The 26121-nt window shown below is 37.9% G+C and overlaps 1 protein-coding gene across 1 annotated transcript; it reads left to right on the top strand.

Annotated features, from left to right (window-relative positions):
- The first annotated feature begins 357 nt into the window (after positions 1-357).
- Positions 358-25467, top strand: RAB23 (RAB23, member RAS oncogene family). Its single transcript, XM_014457576.2, has 7 exons — positions 358-612; positions 4651-4870; positions 7008-7093; positions 18657-18813; positions 20579-20661; positions 21509-21601; positions 23348-25467. The coding sequence occupies exons 2-7, from the start codon at positions 4716-4718 to the stop codon at positions 23485-23487; spliced, it is 714 nt and encodes a 237-aa protein (XP_014313062.1). The 5' UTR covers positions 358-612; positions 4651-4715; the 3' UTR covers positions 23488-25467.
- Positions 25468-26121: the final 654 nt, after the last annotated feature.

Here is a 26121-nt window from a genome sequence, read left to right as displayed (position 1 = left end):
CTCCTGCGGTCAGGTCTTCCCGGTGTGGGTGCCTGGAATGGCCCTTGGGCGGGAGAACCCGGGTGGGCGGGGCGAAGCGCTGCGCCTCATCCTGGCCGAGCTCCCGGCGCCTGGCTCTCCCCGGTCCCCGGACGGGGAAGGGGCCACTCCGGCGGGGCGGGACCCCAGCCCAGGGGCGTTCAGGGCCCGGGTGAGGTTTGATGGGCAGCAGGGTCCGGAGCTCTGCCCTGGCTTTCAGACCCCTCTCGTCCCTCGGGGGGCCCCACCCTCCCCGAGTTCCTCGCTCAGACAGCCGGGTATGAATGAGCCCGTCTGCGCTCTCATTGACACTGGGTGTCCCCGAATTGCTTTACTCCAACCAGGAGCCCCCGGCAGCTCGCTCCCCGCAGGCAGAGGAACCCGAGGGTGTGGAGGCGAGTAGTAAACCTCACTGCCTGGTAGCAGGGGACTCGGAAAGGGGCCGTTTATTTCTCTAGGTTTTCTATAACGCCTAACATCGAGGTGATTCCATTGAGCCCAAGGCATGTTGCAGTATTTTAAAAATATAATCACAACTGTATTTAAGTGCAGGCTGTGATGAAAAAACAACAAAACCCACACCTCTTCTGATCAGTGAGTTAACTCATCCTTTTCTAATATATAAGAAATTTTCTAATACATTGGTTGTCAAAAAAATCTTTAAAATTAAATTTGGGGTAAAAAGGTATGTCAGGCTTTTAAATTGTACTCAGAATTGTGCTTATTTTCTAAGAATAGTTTCGATATAGTGCTTTAAGACTATAGAGTAGTGGCTGCTAATCACAAAAACGGTGTTAAAATCTGATAGCACTTTTCTTTCTTCAAATTTTATTATTTTTTAAATGACCATATAGTAAAATTGACTTTTTGTGGCGGTGTATTCTATGAATTTTAGATTCATGTAACCACATGACAATCAGGATGTAGAACAGTTCTATAACCCCCCCCCCAAAAAAAAAAACTCCAACAAATTATGGTATCCTTTCCCCAACTCATAAATTACAGATGCTCCTCAATTTATGGTGGGGTTAGGACCTGATAAACCCACTATAAGTTGAAAATAATTCGAAATGCATTTAATACATACTATGCTGTAGGGTATCAGTTGTTTACACTCCTTATTTCCTGGCGGAGTGGGAGCTGCGATCCCCTATTCCCCCCCCCACACACACACCCCCTTCCTCCTGCTGCTGCAGTCCAGCATCACAGGAGTATATCATACTGTATATCACTAGCCTGAGAAAAGGTCAAAATGCAAAATTTGAAGTATGGTTTCTCCTGAATTCCTATCGATTTCACACCATCGTAAAGTTGAAAATTGTAAGTCGAACCATGTAAGTCTGGGACCATCTGTACTGTTTGTTCATTCCTAGGATATCATATAAATGGAATCATGTAACATGTAACCTTTTGATGCCGACTTCTTTCATGCCTTTTTTGAGATTCCTCCAAATTGTTGCATGTATCATCAATTTTTTTAAGTTGCTAAGTAGGATACCATGAGATGGATGTGTCAGTTTATACATCCACCCATTGAAGGACATTTGGGTTGGTTCCAGTTTTGAGTGATTATGACTAGAACTGCTATCAACATTGGTGTACAGGTTTTATTGTGAACCTAAGTATTCATTTCTCTAGGCTATTGCTAGGGTCGTGTGAAGTATGTGTAACTTTTAAGAAATTTTTACACCGATTTCCAGAGTGGCTGTATCACTGCATTTTGACCAGTGACAATGTGAGAGTACTAGCTGCTCCACAGCCTCCCTAGCACTTTGTATTGTCAGCATTTTTAAGTTTAGCCATTCTAATAGGCATGGAGTGGTGTCTTGTGGTTTTAATGTGTCTTAAACTAATGGCTAAAGATGTTGACTATCTTTTCAGGTGCTTATTTTTTTTAAATATTTTATTGATTTTTTACAGACAGGAAGGGAGAGAGATAGAGAGTTAGAAACATCGATGAGAGAGAAACATCGATCAGCTGCCTCCTGCACATCTCCTACTGGGAATGTGCCCGCAACCCAGGTACATGCCCTTGACCGGAATCGAACCTGGGACCTTTCAGTCCGCAGGCCGACGCTCTGTCCACTGAGCCAAACCGGTTTCGGCTCAGGTGCTTATTTGTTAGATTTCTTATGTTGAATTTTGAGGGTTCTTGATATGCTCTGGATAAAAGTTATTTGTTCAACATGTGTTTTGCAGATATTTTCTCCCAGGCTGTAGCCTGTCTTTCACAGAGCAGATGTTTTAATTTTCATGAAGTCTAACTTATCAATTTTACATTTTGTGGATCTTTTGGTATCATGTCTAAAGAATTCTGCCTAACTTCAGGTCAAGAAGATTTTCACCTTCTAAAAATATTTTTCTAAAAATTATAATTTTACATTTATACCTATGATTCATTTGGGGAATTATTTGTATAAAGTGTGAGGGGCTCAGCCGGCATGGCTCAGTGGTTAAGCATCAACCTATGAACCAGGAGGTCATAGTTCAATTCCCAGTCAGGGCACATGCCCCGGTTGCTGGCTCTATCCCCACTGGGGGGGGCGTGCAGGAGGCAGCAAATAAATGATTCTCATCATTGATGTTTCTATCTTGCTCTTCCTCTCCCTTACTCTCTGAAATCAATAAAATAAAATTATATATATATATATATATATATATATATATATATATATATATATATATATATTTAAGTGTGAGGGGAAGATTTACTTTTTAAAAATATGAATGTCCAGTTGTTCCATCACCATTTGTTGAAAAGACTGTCTTTCTCCATTGAATTGTTTTTGCGCCTTTGTAAAAAAAATCAATTGGCTATATTTGTGTGTATCTAATGTGGGGACCTCTGTTGTATTACATTGATTTATGCATCTTTCTCTTTGCTAGAATCATACTTTTTTCAATTAAGATAGCTGTATAATATATTAATATCAGGTAATAAGACTTCCTCCAATCTTATTCTTTCTCAAAATTGTTTTAGCTATTCTAGTTCCTTTATCTTTCCATATAAAGTTTAAAATCAACTTGTGTCTAACTACAAAAAAATCCTGCTGTTACTTTGGAATTGCATCAAACCATAGGTCAATTTGGGGAGAATTGCTGTTTTTCACTTTATTGAGTCTTCTCATCTATGAACATAATACAGCTTTCTATTTATTTAGGTCTTTGTTTCATTAGCATTTTGTAGTTTTCAGCATACAGATCCTGTACGTTTTGTTAGATTTATTCCAAAGTATTTAATATCTTTGGAATTCTTATAAATGTCATCTAAAACTTTTTGGTTTCAAATTATACATTGTTAGGATATAGAAATACATTTGAGGGTTGCGTGCTGCTCTTTATTGTGCATCCTTACTAAACTCATTTGTTAGCTGCAGGATTTTTTTTTTTAAATTCCTTGGAGTTTTCTACATAGATACTCATGTCATCTGTGAATAGAGATAGTTTTCTTTCTTTTTTCCCTAATCTGTAAGGTGTTTGTTTGTTTTGCCTATTGCCTTGGCTAGGACTTCGAGTATGATGAATAGGTGAAGTGAGAGTGGACATTTCCCATAAGGGGGAAAATGATCAGTCTTTCAGAATTAATTATGATGTTAGCTTCAGGATGTTTTAATAGATGCCCTTTATCCGGTTGAAGAAGTCCTCTTTGTTTCTAGCTTGCCAAGTGTTTTTCTCACAAATGGATGTTGAATTTTGTCCAATATTTCCTTGGCATTACTTGATATGGTGATGTGTTTTTTCTTCTTTACTCTGTTAATATGGTGGATTATATTGATTGATTTTTGAGTATTGAACCCACTGGTGTTAATTCTTAAAAAGTTTGTTAGAAGTCTTCGATGAAGTCACCTGAGCCTGGAGATTCCTTTTTGAGTTTTAAGTTACAAATTCAATTTCCTTAATAGTTATGGGGCCATTCAGATTATCTATTTTACAGAGGGTGAGTTGTGGTAGTTCATACCTTTCAGGGAATTGGTCCATCTCATCTAAGTTTTCAAATTTATGTAGAGTTGTTTGGTGTATTTATCCTTTTGAATCTGCAAAGTCTGTAATGATTGATATCCCTATTTTATTTCTGATTTTGGTAATTTGTGTTTTCTTTTTTCTGTTTGTCAATTTTATTGATCTTTTAAAAAATCCAGCTTTTTGTTTCATTAATTTTATCTTTCTGTTTTCAATTTCATTAATTTCCATCCTTTTGCTCACTTGGGGTTTATTTGCTCTTCTTTTTGTACTTTCTTGAAGTGGGAGCTTAGATTATTGATTTGAGATTTTTCCTAAAATAAGCATTCACTGCTATAAATTTTCCCTCTGCACATTAACTGTGTCCCATAAATTTTGACATGTCTTCATTTTTATTCATTTCAATTACTTTAAAAATTTTCTCTTGAGCTTCTTCGTTGGCCCACAGATTGTTTAGAGGTCTATTAATAAAGATTCAAAAATGAATGATACTGTGGCCCTTCCTTTTTAAAGAATTTACATTAGGTAAACAGTGGGGCGGGGACCTTCATCATGGCAACAAATTCTTGCAATTCAGTATAACTATTTTTTGATAAAACAAGGATAGCTTATTTTTTATTGTACAGTTTTTATGTCATGAAAAAATAATTTTATTTTCATTTTAAACCGCAGATTTGAGAAGTAAGATCTGATCACCTGGAATTAAAGTTGGTACAGAAACCTTTTCAACTCCAAAAATGTTGGAGGAAGATATGGAAGTGGCCATCAAGATGGTGGTTGTCGGGAATGGAGCAGTTGGAAAATCAAGTATGATTCAGCGATATTGCAAAGGCATTTTTACAAAAGATTACAAGAAAACCATTGGAGTTGATTTTTTGGAGCGACAAATCCAGTATGTATTTGGCCATTTTATCTTCTTGGTTTTGATTTGTGAACTGTGTCCAGGACTTTTGCCAGAGTAATAGTAACTAATCACAGTCCAGTTCACGGCAAGGCCTCCAGAGGCAGTGGCTCATGAAGTAGTTGGTGGTGGTTTTCGGTTACTCATGCTGTACATACTAAAGTATCTTTATCTTTCTGTCCTTCCCCACCTTCATCTCTTTTCCCTTCTTCTCTCATGTTCTTTTCCTATTCCCCTCCAGCCTCCCTTTTCATTTTATCTTATATCTGTTCTGTATTTATTGGTGGCACTTTAAGCACTTCTTAAACACAAACTGATACTTGAGTCTAGTGAGATTCCATGCACTATTTTATTTGAAAGGAAAGTTGTCTGTCAGAATACTTCTCATCTCTTATATTATGGGATCCTTTTGTTTAGAATGTCTCTTCTCTTTTTAAAACTGGGCAAGACTATATAGAAGTTAGAGAGTTAATAATTAATAATTTGTTTTTACTCTAAAGAAATAAGAGAAAGCAGGTTTGGGAGGATTAAATACTTCTGTGAAAAGGAACTCTTCAAGAAATCCAATTTGATTCTAATACACATCAAAGTAACACTTTTTGTCATTAGTCTTGAGAACTTTATAGGGTATCTTAAATTGTAAGAGACAAACTAAATTGTATTACGGAAATAAGTAACATTAAACAAATCTGACTTAACTAGCCCAGACATTAGCATCAAAGATAATTGTGTTCATTGTTTTAAGGATTGTTGGATGTCTAATTTGTATTCTGTTATCCTGTTTGTAAAACTATTTTTGTGCCTGGCCGGTGTGGGTCAGTGGTTGAGCATCGACCTATGAACCAGGCGGTAACTATTTGGTTCCTGGTCAGGGTACACGCCCAGGTTACAGCCTCGATCCCCAGAGGGGGGGATGCAGGAGGCAGTGGATCGATGATTCTCTCTCAAAGTTGATGTTCTATCTCCCTCTCTCTCTGAAATCAATAAAAATATTTTTAAAAGAATTTTAAAATATTTTTGTATTTGCTTCCTTTAGATATTTTAAGAAGATTAATGCTTATGTTTTTGTACTTGTTATCTGAATCAAATTAATATTTTAAGTATATGGTCGATTCTCATTATTTGTGGACTCTGCATTTGCAAATTCACCTACTTGCTAAAATTTATCCATAATCCCAGAATCAATACTCCCAGTGCTTTGGTGGTCATTCGTGGACATGCACAAAGCAGCAAAAAATTTGAGTCACCCTACACACACATTCCCAGCCTAGGTGGAACAAGACGACTGATTGTCTTTCTTTTTATTTAGTCTCTCAGACTGTAAACAAGTGTCTTTTTAGTGTTCTGTTTTTGTGCCACGTTTCTGTTGGTGATTTCACTGTTTAAAATGGCCCCCAAGCATAGTACTGAAATGCTGTCTAGCGATCCTGAAGGCAAGAAGGCTGTGTGTTGTGCCTTACAGAGATAACACGTGTGTTAGATAAGCCTCGTCCAGGCATACGTTACAGCGCTGTAGGCTGTGAGTTCAATGTTAATGAATTAACAACATATATGAAATAAGGTGTCTTTAAACAGAACCACACAAAAACAAGGTTATGTATTGATCAGCTGATGAAAATGTAACCAGGGGCTCGCAGGAATTTAACCCTGTATTTCCCATAAGAGCAGTAGGTTAGTATTTGCTAATTCAGTGTTTGCTGTGACTTAATAGAATGTGAGCAAGACTATGGACTGTATGACAGAGTAAATTTTTGAGTTAAAGGGCAACCAAGCAGGTAAGCTGCAGTTTTCCTTTCCAATTCTATCACTTGTGTAGCAGAGGAGAGCAAAAACTGACCTGAGGGAATTCCTCTTTCCCAATACTGCTCGGCTGAGGCCACTAACTGTGAATGTTGTCAAAGGGGAAAACATGGCAGGTAAATTCAAATCATGTGTAAAGTTAAAACTTTGCAGGAATGTCTTTCACCGTTACTTCCACTTGGTAATTGTATCTGCATTTAAAACTACTCAGACTTTTTCATAGTGAAAACAATATTTTTAATACTTCCAAATTTGAAAGATAAAAATATACACAAAGCTATATTACTAAAGACATTTTCTTTACATTGAAATCTGTCTCTTGTTTCAGAGTTAATGACGAGGATGTCAGATTAATGTTATGGGATACGGCAGGTCAAGAGGAATTTGATGCAATAACAAAGGCCTACTATCGAGGTAAATTGTGGGGTGTTTTGTTTTGTTTGTTTGGGCATGTTCTTTTGGCTAAGCAGACAACTTTGCTTTTTTTTTTGCTTCCCATGGAAAGGGTTCTCTTTAAGAATACTTAAATTAATTTCAAAGCAATTTTTTAAAATGCCAAGTCATTTTTCTTCAAAGGATCTTGATGAGGGGTAAATAGTATTTGTAATATAGGGTGCTGGTCTCTGCCTTTAGAATTACATGATTTATACAGGCATCCCCAGACCTAGTCAGTCAGCAACTGGTAAATGCCTATCTCTGACCCCAAGGAAGTGACTAGATAGTCAGAGAGTGAAAACTATCATATAAAAAAGTAAAGCCCCTGTAAATAGGATGACATTTTGTTATTACATGAAATTTCATGGGTAAAGCCTTTTCAGTGTTATAGGAGTTCAAAGAAGTGTGAGATACATGTGAAAGGAAAGAACTACAACTGTAGGATTTAAGATCTAAAATGTAGGGTTAAATTCCTCAAAAGAGCTTAGATTTCTAAGTTTCCATTACATTTTTCTAAAATTTTGTCCTTTTCTTATGGAATTTAAAACAGCATTTTTAGTGTTCCTCCAACTCACTGCCAATGGTGATTGTGATGAGAACAAAGTAACTGAAAGCTTAATCTAGTACCATGTAACATTATAGCCTATTGATGCTTTTGAATATATATGTTGTTTTTTTCCACTTTTGAAAATGTGGGATTTATTATTATGCAACTGAGGTCTAATAAAAACATAATTACACTAACATATAAGCAACCAAAAAGTTGGCTTTCTAAATTGTTACCAAGGAAACTTGACTTCCCCTGCCCACTCTAAGAAAACATTTTGGGTCCTTGAGAAATAAGGGAGGTACACCTCTCAGGTGTCATCCTAATAATGTCACCATTCCTTACTGCTCACTCTTTTTACTGTGTCCTTAAAGGCTTCCCATCTATTGAAGCTTTGATTATCGCTCTCCTGTGGTGTGAGGTGAAATTATGTTCTTACTCCCAAAGCTCTTAAAATAGATCAAATTATGAATTTCATGAGCATTGACACTTTTGATTAATGGGTCCTAACTGCACAGTTTATTCTTGAGTAAAGGTTATTTGTACTTTTTTAGTGGGGTTATTATACCACAACTGCCTCCTCCCCTCTCCCTACACAAAACAGGAAAAAATAAAACAAACAGAAAACCTAGGTGGAAACATCAACAGGTAGGAGGAATGCACGAGATTGTCATTATTTTCTTTTTACTTACCTAGTTTACTTCTCTATAAAGTCTTGCCCTGAAATATATGTTCTTTTTGTGAGGAAGAAAAATAGGTTGGGCTATTTTTAAACTTTTGATGACTTGATATGGTAGTATTACTTTTTAATCAGTATGTTACTTTTGGAGAATATATTTATTATTATGAACCTCTAGCTTATAAAAGGCAAAACTGGTCAAATGTAAAAAATGATTTGATTTGTATATAAATAAAAAGGAGAAAATGTTGGAACCATACAGTTAAGTAGATCAATTGGGTCCCTGATTAAAAATGACCAGGTAGCCTAGCTGGCGTGGCTCAGTGGTTGAGTGTCGACCTATGAACTGGGAGGTCACAGTTTGGGTTGCAGTCTCGATCCCCAGTAGGGGGGCATACAGGAGGCAGCCAATCAATGATTCTCTCTCATCAGCGATGTTTCTCTCTCTCTCTCTCTCTCTCTCTCTCTCTCTCTCTCTCTCTCTCTCTCTCTCTCTCTCCCCCTCCCTCCCTCCCTCCCTTCCACTCTGAAATAAAACATATATTTTAAAAAAAGACCAGGTAGCTAAATATTTTAATTTGCACTGTACTTGAATATTAATGCTTTCTCCATTTTTGCCATAAGACCGTGTTCAATATTATTATCTTTTAACTTTTAAAATTTGGTTCATCCAGTTTGTTGTGTACTTCTTGTTTCATACTTTTAAGGTGTCCAGAAATCATGATTTTTCTTTACTATATCTACAGAAAACATTCTGGGCCAGAAACTAAAAAGAGCCCAAACTAGTATTTACATTTTAATTTATAGTGGGTGTTTAAATTTCTTTCCAGTTTGTGAACTAAAAGACTTTAAACAGCTTGGATTTCCCTATATTTAACATTTTAACTTAAAGTAATCTCAAGCATATAAGTAGATGTCTGTTAAAAGCTTTTCTTAAAATGCAACTAACTTTTTTAGTTCCTCCTTATACTGCTTTTCTTTTTGGTCAGCAGTGGAAGCCACTTCGTTTTCACATCCTTGGGGAGAGAGGGTTGCTTCCCACACCAATGGATTAAAAGTTCTGAGCTTTTATCTGATTAGACCACTCTTGACCAGATTATAGTAAGTAGTTAGAGGAATGGGATTACCCTAATTGGCTTGGTGCATTTAGGGCCTCAACTTCCAGAGCAGAGGCTACAGTTAACCTGTCTAAACCCTGGCTAGTGTGCAGTGGGGGAGGGGTGTTCTCAGGAAGGGAGGGGAACTGGATGCCAGTTAGGCAACCAGGTCATACCTGCTAGTAGTATAGATTCAGATGATGATGTAATTAAATAGAAATAAAGACTAGGAAGAGAAGGAAAGGGCTAGGTAGGAAGCATGAATTAAGTAAAATATGGATTTAGTGGTGAAACAATATGCTTTATGAAATTATGACTTACTGATTTATGTCCTAGAAATGTATTATTCAAGATGCATAAAAATTTTGTAAATTTTATTTTTAAAAAAGAAAAATTTCACTATAATTCATTTAAAAGACCTATTATACCAAACACCATTGCTCTAAGGCATTTTTATATTCTTGGAATGCTGGCTTTATTGTATAGTGAGACATGTTGAAACATGACATCCTTGTAAATAGGTTAGAATAGAGCACAGATCATATTAGGAAGCCTTTTGGGATCCCAAATTATTCCTCTTAAGCTCTTTAAAAAAAAATTCTTTATTGTTGTAAGTATTACATATGTCCCCTTTTCCCCCCCATTGTCCTTTCCCACCTCCCCCCGCACCCCCCCTCCAGCCCCTCTCTGTGTCCAGTGGTTATGCTTATATGCATACAAGTTAAGTCTAGCCTAGGCAGTAGAAACCATACTTAGTACAGAAAGTTGCATACAACATAAAATAACTTTTCATTATACTTTTTTACTGTGATTGGTTCTAAGAAAAAGATGCTTCTTTCTATGCTTTAGATTATATAGAGTGTCCAAGAGAATAAGGGACAAGCACTTTAAATCTAGAGTAATATCTACATAACTAGAGGCCCAGCGCACAAAGTCGCACGGTAGTCCACCACCTCGCCCACCCGCACACCCTGCCCACCCGCCTGCTGCCCTGCCACGCTTGCAGCCCTGCCCATCTGCCTGCAGCTGTTCGCAGCATTTGAACTCTCTTAAGGGTGGTTGGGAGGGAGTTTCCAATCCCATTCCTTTTCCTCTAATGGTTTCCTGCCCCTCCCCCTTTCCCTATGCTGGTCAGGAGAGCCTCTGGCTGCTCCCCCCTCAAGGGCTAATCAGGGGAAAGAGCCTTTGACTTTGGCTATAAAAGCACCTGTCTAATCACTGAGCTTATTAGGCCACCTGGAGTCCAGATGCATAAGTTACTTCAAGTAAACATTGTTGGGGTGTGTGTGAAAATTTAGGTCTCTGATATTGAGAGGAAAAAACTATTGCTTTAAAATAATGACAACACCTATTTCAAATATTGTAATGAAAGTATGAAAAAAAAAACCCCTCACATAAAAAGGCTGCAAAAATGTTATTTTACTTTGAAGACAGTAATAACTGAAAATAACAGGTTTCTTTCAGGCCACATCCTAAAAAGGTAGCTGCTTTTTTATGTCTTAGGCCTATACAAAGGTCTTAAAAGACCCCTGACCCTGCTTTCTGAAGATTTTAGGTTAACAGGTTTGTCTCAAAAACTGTGAGGTGCCTAATTTTTAAAAACAACCAGCCACACCCTCTTCCTCAACCATATTGTCACATCATCCAAGTTATACTTTATAAACAACCTTGATGTGCTACACACGTGCTTGCGGGTAAACTACTTTGCCTTAGAAGTATATATTTAGTAATCACTTAGTTACATTATTTTATTTTTGTGAAATGAGAACTGATCGACCAAACCTTTCAAACAGACCCACCAGCTGATAAATAACACCATGTGTTTGATTCACAGTACATTTGGGCATAAACACTTCAATTACAGCTTTGTGTTTAGTATCAAAAACCTTTCCTTGTGTGCATGTTTTCGCTATAGATCCCTTACTCTGGATTACATTTTGAAAACTGCCTATTACAGATAAAGCACCTTTCCAGGTACACTTCTGAGAAACAGATGTATTTAAGCACACAAAGGTGTGTGCACACCTTTTTACGCACAAATGTCCATATGATGCCTCCGCCGCGCTCCCAGCACATGCCCACATGTGTGCGGCCGTGCACCGGGGTCCCAGTATAAACAGGCTGCCCCCGAACACGCGGGAACCCTGCCAGCCTCCCCAGCAAAGTTAACTGGCTTCACTACACTGGCTGCGGCATGAACCTCTCCACCCCCATGGGGCTTGGGGCCGGGCCGTGCGGCCCACACCTGCCCCAGCCACTCTGCCTGGGACTCCGTGCAGGGTGGGGATGGGGCGGGGCCACCAGTGCTGGGAGGTGCCTCGGAGCTCCAGCGGGTCTCTCTATTTTTTTTTTTTAATTTGCCATATTTGATTCAGTTCTTTTTTTAAAAATATATTTTATTGATTTGTTACAGAGAGGAAGGGAGAGGGATTGAGAGAAACATCGATTCAGCTGCCTCCTGCACACCCCCTACTAAGGATGTGCCCGCAAGCAAGGTACATGCCCTTGACTGGAATCGAACCTGGGACCCTTCAGTCCACAGGCTGAGCTCTATCCACTGAGCCAAACTGGTCAGGGCTCTCTTTATTTTTAAAAGACTGTGCCACACACGCCCAGCCCCCAGCACCGCCTGGGCCTGGGCGAGGGGCCACTGGTGGTTTGCAGGCCAGCCGCGCCCCCAATTGTGGTGGGGGTCCCCTCTGGGGCGCTGGGCCAGCCTGGGCGAGGGGCCGCGTCGGGGTGGAGGGGGCTAGCCGCCCCACACTCAATCGGGGTGGGAGAGGCTGACCTGGGGTGGGGCAAGGGAAGGGGCTGGGTTTGCTGGCAGCAGTGGGCGTCATAGTGACTGGTCTTTAGTCGTTATGGCGTTACGACCACTGGGTTTTTATTATATAGATTGTGTTTCTGGTTGGTCTTCGCCATTGTCAGATTTTACACTGTGTTCTCTAGAGCAGTGTTTCTTAAATTTTAATGTGCAAATGAATTCCCCGGGGAGCTTGGTACAATGCAGACTAATTCAGTGGCTCTGTGGGTGACACTGAGATTTCTACAACCTCCCAGGTGATGCTTATGTTGCTGGTCTTCAGCTATACTCAGAACAAGTCTTGTCGGGTCTTCCAGTTACTTAAGGATGGAATTACTCTCTACAATATTATGTTTCTTGGGGAATATTTTCTGAATTGCATTCAGAAATAGTAACTTAAAAAACAACAACAAGAAGAAATAGTAACTTTTTAAAAATGATCTTATTAATCAGAAATATTTGCTACTGGTGATCTTGTAATTGACACCAAAAGTTTATTTAGAGCTCCGTTTCCTGATGTGTGGCTTGTTAACTATTCAAAGTTATTCCTTTGTGGGTGGTTTACTGGTATTTATGATAATGAAGTAACTTTTTCAATGGTGTTATTCTTAGGGTAGGTAGTATAGAAGGAAGATTGAATAGTAGGAAAATTAAGGTCTTTTTAAAATATATGGATAGAAAACACCTGCTGCCTTTAAATATCAAAGTTGTAAGATGTCCAAATGACAACAGAGAAATTAAAATATTAACTTTCCTAAAGATACCTGGTACCAATACTGAACTGGAAGTCAAAGGAAGAAATAGAAAGGATAACAGTGTTACCATTGTAATTAGCTGGTTGTTAATAATTGGAAAGGAGCCCTAGCCGGTTTGGCTCAGTGGATAGAGCGTTGGCCCGTGGACTGAAGGGTCCCAGGTTCAATTCTGGTTCAGGGTATGTACCTCGGTTGCAGGCTCGATCTGAGGCCCTTGTTGGGATGTGTGTGGGAAGCAACCAATTGATGTGTCTCTCTCACATCAATGTTTCTCTGTCTCTCCCCTCACTTCCACTCTCTCTAAAAATCAATGGAAAAATATCCTCATTATAGGACAGGAGCAAAAGGGAGGCCAGACATCATAAGCATGCCATCTGGAAGCTGCAACTTCACACTCCCCAGGGAACCACCAGTCCATTCCCTGCTAATCACTTGGGGAAGGGGTCCAACAAAGGGGAGATGGATGCATGTGTAGTAAAGTCAGGGTTGTGTAGGGAAGGTGCCTGCCAGTTTAACCTGGAAACAGAGATAATTAGCTAGAAGGGGTGGCCCACTGCAAGTGCAGGAAATCTTAGAATGTTAAAATCCCCAAAGGAATTCTTGCACTCTGGTTCCTCCTTTGTTCCTCTGGTTTTGCTCCTGCTTCCTTGCATTCGCCTGTGTTCCTAGAAGCTGCATGGCCTATGGCCATGCAGACCCCACACTTAATGGACTGATGGACTGCAGCTGGGAACACAAGCTAAACTAGCCTGATGCTGGATTGGACTGTGCAAATATGAAACAGAAACTTTGGGCAGCAGCTTTAATCCCAGCTCTGCTAAGGACACAGCTGGACTTCTTCCATGGTGGGACGGAGTGGAGTGGAGGGAACCTTGGAAACTCAGGGGTTTAATTCCACGCAAATAAGTGCCACTCATTTACCCATACCAGCCTCAAAAATTCCTTTTCTTGTGACATCGCAAGAAGCCCACTTCCACCAGCATCCAGTGCGAACATGGAGGGCACCCTACCAAAAATAACAGTATAGGGTCATTTTTGAATTAAGAATATTTATAATAGCTAGTATGTTGAACAGGGCACAGCTCGTGAAGTTACCAAAATGCAACTTTTGTTTTGTCTCTCACATCCCTTTGTATTTGACTAGAGGCCCGGTGCAAGATTGGGCCGGGGAGGGACCGCAGGAGGGCTCCAGAACGTGTCCGGCCCTTCTCACCCAGTCCTGATTGGCCAGACCCCAGCAGCAAGCTAACCTACCTGTTGGAGCGCCTGCCCCTGGTGGTCAGTGCGCGTCATAGCGACTGGTTGAACGGTCGAACAGTCGGACACTTCGCATATTAGGCTTTTATTATATAGGATTAGGCAGCAGGAGGAGGTGCAGTCTTTTCCTTTACCCTCAATAAAACCCCCCTTCGTCTTTTCTGTCACTCTCCAGTAATTTTTTTTAGCTGCCTCATAGTTATTTCTAGTCATGAACATGACCTTAATTTGGTAATGGGAATAGCCAGTCATGTATATTAATCAAAACTCCAAATGTAATTTAGCATTAAATCTCTTATCCTTTCTGGAGTCTTACTTAGCAGGCTAGTACCTGTGGTCTCCGAAAGGAATATTGGTTGTTTCCTCCTCCCATTTTCTTCCCCAGCTTGTAGAGATGGTACTTTATTCTCTTGGGTCAGGCCTAGGAGAAGAGCAAATTGGGGACAAGAACACTGTGTAGGTGTCTGATGTTGGGGCCTTCTGGATGGCAGATGTTTAAAGATGATTTTCTAGGAAATCATCCTGGATTCCTCCAAGGCTCCCATTCTTGGGGATGTTTCTTCAGGGCAAATGTATACGTCATTTGGGCAGTTGCTTTGCCCCTTTGTGGGACTCATCATTCCATCCCCATCTTCCTTTATGCTAAGCTCTCATCACCCAATGAATAGCCCTATTGAACATGATTTAAAATGATCCCATGCTGCCCTACCTGGTTTGGCTCAGTGGGTAGAGCGTCGGCCTGTGGATTGAAGGGTTCCAGGCTGGATTCCAGTCAAGGGCACATGCCCTGATTATGGGCTCCATCCCCAGTAGGGGGCGTGCAGGAGGCAGCCTGATTCTTTCTCATTATTGATGTTTCTATCTCTTCCTCTCCCTCTCCCTTCCTCTTCTGAAATCAATAAAATGTATTTTTAAAAAAATTCTTGCACTAACCGGTTTGGCTCAGTGGATAGAGCATCAGCCTGCGGACTCAAGGGTCCCAGGTTCGATTCCGGTCAAGGGCATGTACCTTGGTTGCGGGCACATACCCAGTGGGGAGTGTGCAGGAGGCAGCTGATTGATGTTTCTCTCTCATCGATGTTTCTAACTCTCTATCCTTCTCCCTTCCTCTCTGTAAAAAAATCAATAAAATATATTTTAAAAAAATTCTTGCGGCACACCAGTTGAAAATTGCTGACTTAGACAATAAATCCCATTATAGTTTAAGCCAGTTTTCATTGAGTTTAAACAAAATAATAAATAAAATAAAATAAAATGATCCCATGCTGGCTTATCTCTTGGATGTGGCTCCATGCTTGTATGAAATTCTTGTGCATTCTTTGTCTTGTCATTAGGGGGAGCACAGTTACACCCAAATGCAGCTCTCTTCTTTTTTGTCTGTTGGTCTTGTCTTTTTACTCTTGCTCCCAGCCACTGCATCTTTCTCAGTCTTGAATCAAGCAGAATCAGTCTAGAGTTGCTGGAAACACATACCAAGCTCCTTAAATGGTCTTGCTGAAGTCCATTCCTGCTAGGTTGAGAAGAAAGGGAAGAAATGATAGTACTCTTCCCCCATCCATCCCACCTTCTTGAAAGAGAGAGAAGGGTTGGGTTACAGTACTTCCTCTAAAGAAATCCTTTATTAATCTTCCTTTTTCCACCTTCTCAGTTCTTTTTAAAAAATATTCTTGAAGTGCTTGAGGGAGTTCCAGAGTTGTGTAGGATTTATAACTACGTATTTCCTTTGTAAATTCTGCAAATAATGATCTTCTCACACACATTTTGGAATCTGGTATTTGTCATCTGTTTTTTTTGGTACCTCAGTCAAAAAGAGCCCTCTTTTAACTTTTTGGCAGAATATTTTCTATGGATGGATGGTTTCACTTAGGGGAAATTAAAACAAACAGTGGTGCAACATTTGTCAAAATTTAAAAACTGCAGAAGTAATCTGGGTTGTCTGTTTTTGTTTCATTTTGGTAATATATTTAGGTTAAATGAGATGAGTTGGTTGCAGCATTCAGTCTGAGGCTTAGTATCAAGTGAACTATACAGCTTCAGAGATTCATGTGCCGTTCTTCCTGAAGATTATAATTACTCTTTGTTACAACTTATTTCTGTTGTCTCGTTCAGGTTTTATATTTTCTGTAGTTCTTTCTTCTATTTTCTGTGCTGTACATTGGATAGGTCACTTTTCTCATTGTTTTTTAGGCATATTGACTCTTATTATGGTGATTGCCTGTAACTTATGACACTTATTCTCTTAGTTTAACCTTCCCTTCCCTCCAAGACACCAACAGAGCAGTTCTTGGCACAACTTGGTGGGAGTAATTTATCTGGGAAGTGATCCCAGGAAGTAGAAATAAAGAGACTAGGGAAAGCAGGAGAAAAACTTGTAAAGGGTGTATTAATGAGCTAATTATAACTGTAGGCAATGAGGGATCCCTGTGAAGAACCATAGGCACACCTCAGGATGGCTCTACCAACATGAAGATCAGGTATTTATCCCATCCCCCATAACTTGAAGCTTCTCCCAGAGGCATCAATTCCACAAACCCAGGGGCCCTCTGAAGCATCAGAAAGCACCTGAGGCAGGAAAGCAGAGAGCACCTGCAGCATGTGCTTGAGGTAGGGGACTAGCAACAGGCGGGAACTGTCTCCACAGCTGCAGTGGCACCTGGGGCTGAGGGGGTGCAGGTACTCCAGTGTCTAGTGCAGAAAATGTTTATTTACCTCCCTTGATTACTTAAACATGTCACCATCACATTTCCTCCTCTTCAGACAGGCACTTCAGCACATTCCGCATTCCTTTGATCTCTCCCACTCAGCACCCCACTAAGTAATTTGGGGTTGTTATGAATACACTTTTTCTTTTATCCTTTTTTAAATTTATTTATCTATTTATTTATTTATTTCATTGTTTAAAGTATTACATATATCTCCTTTTTCCTGGATTGATGTCCCACCCCGCCACTCCTGCCCCCCAAGACAAGCCCCCACCGCCCCAGTGTCCGTGTCCATTGCTTATGAATATGCATGCATACAAGTCCTTTGGTTGATCTCTTACCCCCCGCCCCCTTTTATCCTTTATTTTATTTTATTTTTTTAAGTATTTTTCTTTAAGTGTACCTGGGAATACCTATTGGACCCTCAAATTAAATGACAATTGAATAGATAGAAAATTCTTGGTTTCAAACTAACAAATAGAGTTTTATAATAAAACTTAGTTAAATCAAAGTTAAAGTGTGAATAAATAATGTTTTTATTTGTAGTTTAAGTAAAATTTAGAGTTCAAGTAAATATAAATTTATTTACCAATATCCTCATCAATTTTATTCCTTCAATTTTGACAAAGTCTCAGGGTCTATCTGCCTGTTTCCCCCTTACAAATCGTGTAATTAATTTAATCTTTGGTTTTAAACCTGTCTGGAGTAGAGATTTTCCCAGATGAAGCCTCTGTTTTTATAGTAATACTGAACTGCCAGTTTTCTCTTTCCTCATATGCTTGTTTTCTTTCTACTGTATTTCCTCTGGCAATAAACAAATTGTTTTTGGCCTTAGAGTGTCTTAGGTAGCCCAGTACGTATGTTTGAGTCTTAGTAGGAAACTTATACCTGAGGAATCTGGAAGGAAGGTGTAACAATTAGAAAACATGCCTCGATTCCAGGAAATCCTCTTGGCCCAGGACAATTTTTCTTGTGGTCTACATATCTGCTTTTTGTCACTGTGCCGCCTGATTCAACAACTAATAATTTGTAAAAGAGTTTCTTCCAGAAGGTTTCTGCTTATATTTAATTTTAGATGTAATCAACTTAATGTGATAGTTGATAGATAAAATATTGCCAATGAGTATAGTATGGGAATTATATAGTTAAACAGGGTAAAAAACTAAATTAAACCATTTCCCTTTCTTACTGTATATATTTTTTTCTTGACCCTGGTTTGTAAGTGATATTTGTTAACATCATTGGTATTCTGCTACCAACATGAGATAATAACAGATTTTTAGAAAAGTAAATAGAATTATGATTTTTTTCATAGATTTTTCTTAAATCTATACTGAAAGAAATGACAAGTATTAATAGGAAGAACTTGGCAACAGCCCATCATTCATGTTTAGTTTACCATTCTCTGTAGCTCTTATAATGTAATTAAATGTATTAATATTTCATGGTGTTCCCCCCCAAAAAAAGTTTATAATTTTGAGAGAACTTTGACACTTATACAAGTTTGAGAACCACTGTTCTTGGTAAAAATTGGTTCTTTGAATTAGAAAATAGAGTTTATATTTTAAAAAATAAGCAGAGTGCTGAAAGATAAGTTCACCAGTTATTTACATGAAAAACTGTTTGTAGGTAAAAGTTGCCCTCACCCTTCACAGGATTGTTAAATTAATTTAAATAATATGTTTATTTTGTGACCTTACAGGAGCCCAGGCTTGTGTGCTTGTATTTTCTACCACAGACAGGGAATCTTTTGAAGCAATTTCCAGTTGGAGAGAGAAAGTAGTAGCTGAAGTTGGAGATATACCAACTGTGCTTGTACAAAACAAGATTGATCTCTTGGATGATTCTTGTATAAAGAAGTAAGATGGCAATTTTTGAGGGGGTGGCGATAATTCTATAAAGTTAAAAACTATTTTAATTTTTGTATAAACTTACAAAATTTAGGGACGTTTATATAAAGAATGCTTTATATTTAAAATTTCTGTGAGCTGTTCTATGTGATTGATTTGTTTTTAAAAAAGTTCTTAACTGAATCATAAGTAGAGAAAATTAAAGGGTTAAATTTTGAAGCTCCTTTTAGAATTCTAGGCTTAGGTCTTTGCACCACAAATCCAGTTCTTCGTTTTAAGTCAAATGTAGATCTAGTGATAATGCTAAAGAAAACATTTAAAAATATTTAAACAAATGAAAGATGCTTTAATAAAGAGTAAGTAGATAGATAGCCTATGTTGATGAGTTTCATATTGTTTTGTATTTTCAGAACTATTATGCTCAAATTTGTGAATGGAGTTTAGCATCCAGCTAATTTTTTTCTATAAGTATTTGCTCATTGTATTATTAAAGTTTTGCTTATGTGTTCTTATGTTATCTGTTGCTATATAACAGATTAGTCTAACTTAGTGGCTTACAACAACCAACAGTTATTATTTCTGTTTCTATAGGTCAGGAATTTGGGATAGCTTGAGGGTTGTTCTGGTTCAGAGTTTTCCATGAGGTTGAGGCAAGATATTGGCTAGGCCAATAGTCACACAAAGGCTTGACTGGGGCTGGAGGACCTGTTTCCAGGATGGTTCACTCAGCTGGCCATTGGCAGGGGCTTAGCTCCTTGCCACGTGGATCTTCCTCTCTAGGGCTGCTTGAGTGTTCTTACAACAAAGCAGCTGGCTTCCCACAGCCGGCAAGCCAAGAGAGAGCAAAGCAGAAGCCACATGTCTCTTAGGACTTCGCCTCAGGAGTTACATACTATCGCTTCTCTATGTTATTGATCCCATTGACCAACCTTGACTACAGTGTAGGACAGTGATGGCGAACCTATGACATGCGTGTCAGAGTGACACGTGAACTCATTTTTTTTTTGGTTGATTTTTCTTTGTTAAATGGCATTTAAATATATAAAATAAATATCAAAAATATAAGTCTTTGTTTTACTATGGTTGCAAATATCAAAAAATTTCTATATGTGACACGGCACCAGAGTTAAGTTAGGGTTTTTCAAAATGCTGACACACCGAGCTCAAAAGGTTCGCCATCACTGGTGTAGGAGGAGACTACACAAGGGTATGAAGACCAGGAGCGTGGGGAGATGGGATGGAATCATTGGGAACCATTTTGGAGCTTAGCTACTATAGTCTTAATAAAATCAGGAGTCCACCATCAGGAGTCATCATAAAACTAAAGTTAGGAGTCCACTCTTGTAGAGACAGCCTTACTATACTGTTGACTTTGACTTTGGCAGCAAAGTAGTTTCATAGCCAGTAAGAGTAAAATAAGTACTGCACTATGTGATTCTCAGAGTGTAATTAAATTCAAATGTTTTTTAAAACAGGAGAGAATATTAAAGTGTTATATAAAGAAAAGCGATATTTTGCTATTTTAAGGCTAGAGTTTAGTGACTTTATGGAAAAGTGTTTGATTACAGTTACAGTATCATGGTTGGTGTTTATCAGCTCCCACGAGTAGTGAAAACAAAACCCTGTTCAAGCTGAGAACACAGCTTTAACTGGTCTGGAACATCTGACACCACCCTCCCCCAAGCTGTATCAATAAATGTTATAAAAGTGATTTTTTAAAAAACAAGCGATCAGAAAGTATCTCCATAAGCACTTTTCCCTCCCATTGATACAGCGAGGAAGCTGAAGCACTGGCCAAAAAGCTAAAGCTAAGATTCTACAGAACGTCGGTGAAGGAAGACCTCAATGTGAATGAAGGTAAACTGCCGTTTTAAACATTTAACAGGAAATCTGTTTTACTCTTCTTAGTTTTCTATTGTGTTGTTTAGAAGACATTTATGATGAGAATAGAACTTTATTGTCACCTATCATTAAGAAAAAAATTAAAGCATGATGCTTCTTTGAGTTAGAGTTTTTAATTATTCACTGATGTCTTGGAATACTTGGCACTCTACAGCAAAACTCTGCTGGGTGTTTGTTTTGTTGTTTATCTTTAAAAATATAACTATATGTGTGAGTGTCTATGCATGTATGTGTTTTTCATGCATACCTTTTAAAATTACTGAATTGTTTTAGAACTCCACAGTAGGTGGATATTCCAGTAGGTAGTTACAATAGCCTTAAATTAATAGTATTTCCTAGTTTAAGAAAGTAATATTAGAGAAAGAGGATGGTTATTTTTCTCATTCCAGAATTGCTACTTATTATATTAGATAGCAACTGGATTGTTGCCTAGGTGTCTTTCTGGGTAGGTATTTTTTTCACCTAAAGAAATGAGACATCTTTTTAAGACTAAGTCATTTAGTGTTGCTGAATATTAATCACTATTCAAGTACTGAAAACTAAAGAGCCAATGATTACAAATACTATTTCATTTCTTTACTAATAAAATGCCACTATCTGTTTATTAGTATTGCCATTCATTGTACATAGGTATTGCTGAAATAAATTTACAAGTTGAATTTTTCAACTAGATTGTATATTTCTAATTTAGTTTTAAATTTGTTTAGTACATATAAATATTATAGTTAGTAATGTGCAAAAACATATTTTATCTGCATAAGTCATACTGACCTGGTAGGCTTTTTGTTCATTTTTATTCTAGTTTTTAAATATTTGGCTGAAAAGTATCTTCAAAAACTGAAACAACAAGTAGCTGAGGATCCAGAATTAAGGCATTCAAGTAGTAACAAAATTGGTAAGTACCCAGGACATTTTAGACCCATGTTTACCTGGTGAATTTATTTCCCATTAATTATTATCTTATTTACTATTTTTTCATACAGTGTGCTCAGTTGTTTAAGAAATGTGATTAGAATGTGTTAGATCAGTGATTATTACATTTAGTAGTATCAGGTCTCTTATTAAAGGTATATTGATTCTCATTATGTAACATTAAATACAGGCTCTCTTCATCCCAATATTTAAAGACAGTTTTGTCCATCCTTCCTGTGCGACTTCATGCCCCACTTTTATGTATGTACCCCTTTTACCAGTTCCACCAGAGGTCTTGCTCTTTCTTGAACATGCCCAGGGCTGTCTTACTTTTCACTTTTGCTCATTTTGACTCTTCTATCAAGAATAACCTCCCTTTCCCATCTCTGTCAAAGAACTTTTTTTTTTTTTTAATCCTCACCCGGAGATATTTTTTTCCATTGATTTTTAGAGTGGAAGGGAGAGGAAGAGACAGAGAGAAACACCAATGTGAGAGAGACACATCAATTGGTTGCCTCCGGCATGCCCCCAACCAGAGCCAGGAGCCTGCAACCCAAGGTATGTGCCCTTGACTGGAATCGAACCCAGGACCGTTCAGTCTGCAGGCCTACTCTCTATCCACTGAGCCAAACCAGCTAGGGCTGTCAAAGCACTATTTATTCCTCATGGACTATCTAGAAAGCTCGCTCGGCTATGTAATTGGCCTCATGCTTTTCCTTTAAGTGAACAAAGATCTAAGTCCAGGACATTGCCAGGTGTCCAGTTCCACCTGCTTCCTATAATTCCTCCTTCCTAATAAATTAGATGTCACTCATCCTGTCTTTGAACCATTTATGGGATCTTGTGTCTCTTTTATGGCACTTAACATGTAATGTCTTATACATATATCATTATTTCTTTGTATACTAACTCACCTCATTTATTAGATTGTAAACTTCTTTTTTTCTCTTTTAAAGATTGTAAACGTCTTGTGGGCAGGAATTGCTCGCAGTCACCTTTGTGTTGTTGATAGTGTCTCTGGCCCATAGTTCTGTGTATCAAGGATGATAAATAGTTCAGAAAGACCAGCACAGTTCAAAACAGAACCTATAATAGTTAAACTTTTTTAAAAAATTTATCTTTTTTATCTACTCATGACTTTAATTATCTGTAGACCATTTTGTTAGTTTAGCCTCGATAGGAAAATCTTACATTACTACCAGCTTTTACATAGGTAATGTTTTGATTAACATAAAATATCACAAATACTGTTAACTACGTCAGGTATTCTTAAGGAAGTTATCTGATATAAAGTTAATAAGTGAAATTATTATAATTATTTTATTTACTGATTCCATATTTCAAAAATAGTGAAAAGATGCAGAATAATGTGTAGAATATGTCACCATTTGAGTAGCAGAGGGAGGGAAAAAGAATATATATATGTATTTTTGCCTATATATGCATAAAATATCTCTGGAAGGATACATAGGAAAATTGATAAAACATGCTTGCCTTAGGGGAATAAAACTGGGGTGGTGGGAGGAGACTTCATTGTGAACCCTTTTGTACCCTTTGAAATTTGAACCATATGTATTTCTATTAAAAATAAATGAAATGAAAAGAAAGGCTTAAAGTTGTAAATACTTGGAAATATTACTGATTCACTAAGAAGCTGGATGCAGTCTTCAGTAGGTCATCCTGAGACATGTCAGTGTCAACCTCTGTGTCCCCCTTCAATTTATTCCAGGTGTCTTCAACACATCTGGTGGAAGTCACTCGGGTCAGAGTGCAAGTACCCTTAATGGTGGAGATGTCATCAATCTTAGACCCAACAAACAGAGGACCAAGAAGAGCAGAAATCCTTTTAGCAGCTGTAGCATACCCTAAAATGTTGTAGGCAGGAAAAAAATTGTGCAATTCAGTGAGAACTACATCCAGCTGTCATGGTATGTTACAAGTTTTTGAGCAGATTTTGCACCTAATGCTTTGAAAGTTGGCAGACTTAAATATTGATCTGCAGTGATTTTCAGAATGGAGTGAGATCTTTGGAGGAAAAATTACTGCCCTGTGGACTCATTTTAATTTTTTTTACATTAGACGAAGCTTCTCCTGTTTTTGAAGGAATGCTGTAAGAAATGTCAAAAACAGGTTTTGCTGAATTTTAAATGCTGGAAAACATAAATGAAATGCCTAAATATATTGGTACAGATTGTAATATTATGGGTCAAGAAAAGATAGCATTCTTTTTCTGAAATTAGTCATCTAGCTTTTCTGGGAAATAGTATTGAATCCAAGTACTTACAAAAAATAATAAAGAAAGGTAGACCCTAAGTTTTGTGAGACTGCATTAGTATGTACTTGGGCAATGTTACTGTGCAATATCTGTACCAGGTGGGGTGTGGAGGTATGCATGCAGGTACTTGGTATTGAAGTAAATTGAAGGTGTGTGCAGTGTTTAAGGAAACAGAATCTAATTCATTCATTCATAGAATCATTTACACATTGTGTGTATGTTAAAAGTTTTTATTTTCAAATAAGAAATTTCAGACATATATTTTGCAAAAGAGCTGGGATTTAAGTAGTGTTTTGTGCCAAAAAGTATATCTAATTTTTACAGTGCTTTACTATCAGAATTTATATTGTTTATAATATCTTTTAAAAGCAGTTTTCCTCTCTGATGGGGTAGATAAAAGAGGAGTTTAAATGTTTTAGTGCTAGATCATCTCTCAGGTGAGACTTGTTGCAAAACTTTTCACATGTCCCTCATAAGCATAGCGAGCTTGTGCTGGCCAAGTCCTGGAGCAGACACAGCACGTCTGCGGTTACTCCTTAGGCCTGGGAAGCACACTGATGCTTCCGGCGCCTTTGCTGCTGATTGAAAACACAATTTTGAACTTCTAGGATTATGCTAACAATTTTTAAAAATGCACAAGGTGATCTTTTATTGTAATCCACATTATGGATTTTATAATGCCCTGCAACTGTAAAGCATCTTTTTGTTTACACATTTTTGTATGGTATTTTAACATTATCGCTTAAAAATTTCTATAACCTTTAATTTGTACAGTGCTTTCTCAAGACCTCTGTCAGGAACAAATATAAAATAATTTCTTTTAAGAAATGATTTTAATATGTAATCATGTGGCAGAGCATAAATTTTGTGACTTGGGACAGTAGCTTTCCAGCTAAGATAATTGCATGAACTCTGTTAAAACTATCATTTATCAATGTTTTTGTTTTTAACCCTTTGCAATATACCTTGTTTTTACAGGATTTCAAAATGTGTAAAAATAACTTCTTGAAAAATGTGCGAACAAGTTCTTTTTCATTATTTGTAAATGCATAATGTTTTATATATTTCTCTTGTATCTTTTCTCTCTTTTTTCCCCCCCTAAGTCTTCCATCTGTGCCACTCTCATCCCCCATCCAGATTAATGTTGACAACCTAATAGAATTTTCTGGGGCGTGTCTTTGTTAAGTGGTCAAGAGTGAATGTTTGCTTTTCAGAATATTGAAATAATCTGGCATTATGTATTTCAAAGTAACATATAAAATGTTATTTTTATGTCACCAGTTGTCACCACTCCCATTGCTGGCAGTGGGATAGATGTTGGGAAAAACTCAGTTCCTATCAATGGGTACCTGCTAGTGATTCATCTTTCCTTTTCTACTCTCTTGAAATATAGTCTCTTTAATTTTTGCACAAAATATATTTTGCATCAAATAGTCTTACGGTTTTTAGTATCAGAAAAATCACATTATGTAATATGTTGTAGTTGTATTTCATATTAATTAAATGTGTGTTGGTAAAAGTTTGTTACTGTTCCATATAAAAAATGTAATCTCTGATGGTTGCAGTTCCCCTGATATTTGTAATATAATTTTGTGTACTTATTTTCTTTTTTTTTTTTTGCAAGAACCAAAGAGAAATCTGTTACACATTTGAGTTTTTAATTTGCACTTCTGTATTTTAAATCTAACCATAATTAATCATTATACGTTCTCAATTTAATTAATTATAAAACCTAAATTAACATTAATTTTTCCCCCCGAGGCCCTTAATTCCTTTAAATAACTTTACTCTTAGTGTCTAACGAACCATGGTTGCTGAAGAAAACTTGTGTAAGCCTCCAGGAGGTTGTGCATTTGTGCTCTAATGTATTTTTTACATTATGGCTAATGTTTAGCATTCAGACATATAGCTCTGTAATAACTGCCGCCTATTGAATTAAATAGCACACAGAATAGCACATATAAGGCAATATCTATAATAATAGAAGCATAATATGCTAATTAGACCTTCCCTACCAGGGAAGCCTGGGTCCTGGGTGCCTGCTGGTGGCTGGAGAGAAGCCCGGGTCCTGGTTGCCAGAGGGAAGCCGGTGCCGGCAGCCGGGGGAAGGAAGGCCTACTCTTGCACGAATTTTGTGCATAAGGCCTCTAGTAGTTAAATAAAACCAGGCGAAATGGTTTTCTTTTCATCTGCCCAAAGTTGATAACCCATATAAACTTTTTAAAAAT

This window comes from Myotis lucifugus, unplaced genomic scaffold (assembly GCF_000147115.1).
Source record: "Myotis lucifugus unplaced genomic scaffold, Myoluc2.0 scaffold_80, whole genome shotgun sequence".
Lineage (NCBI taxonomy): Eukaryota > Metazoa > Chordata > Mammalia > Chiroptera > Vespertilionidae > Myotis > Myotis lucifugus.
The sequence above is the reverse complement of the archived record's forward strand: the minus strand, read 5'-3'. Positions and strand labels throughout refer to the sequence as shown.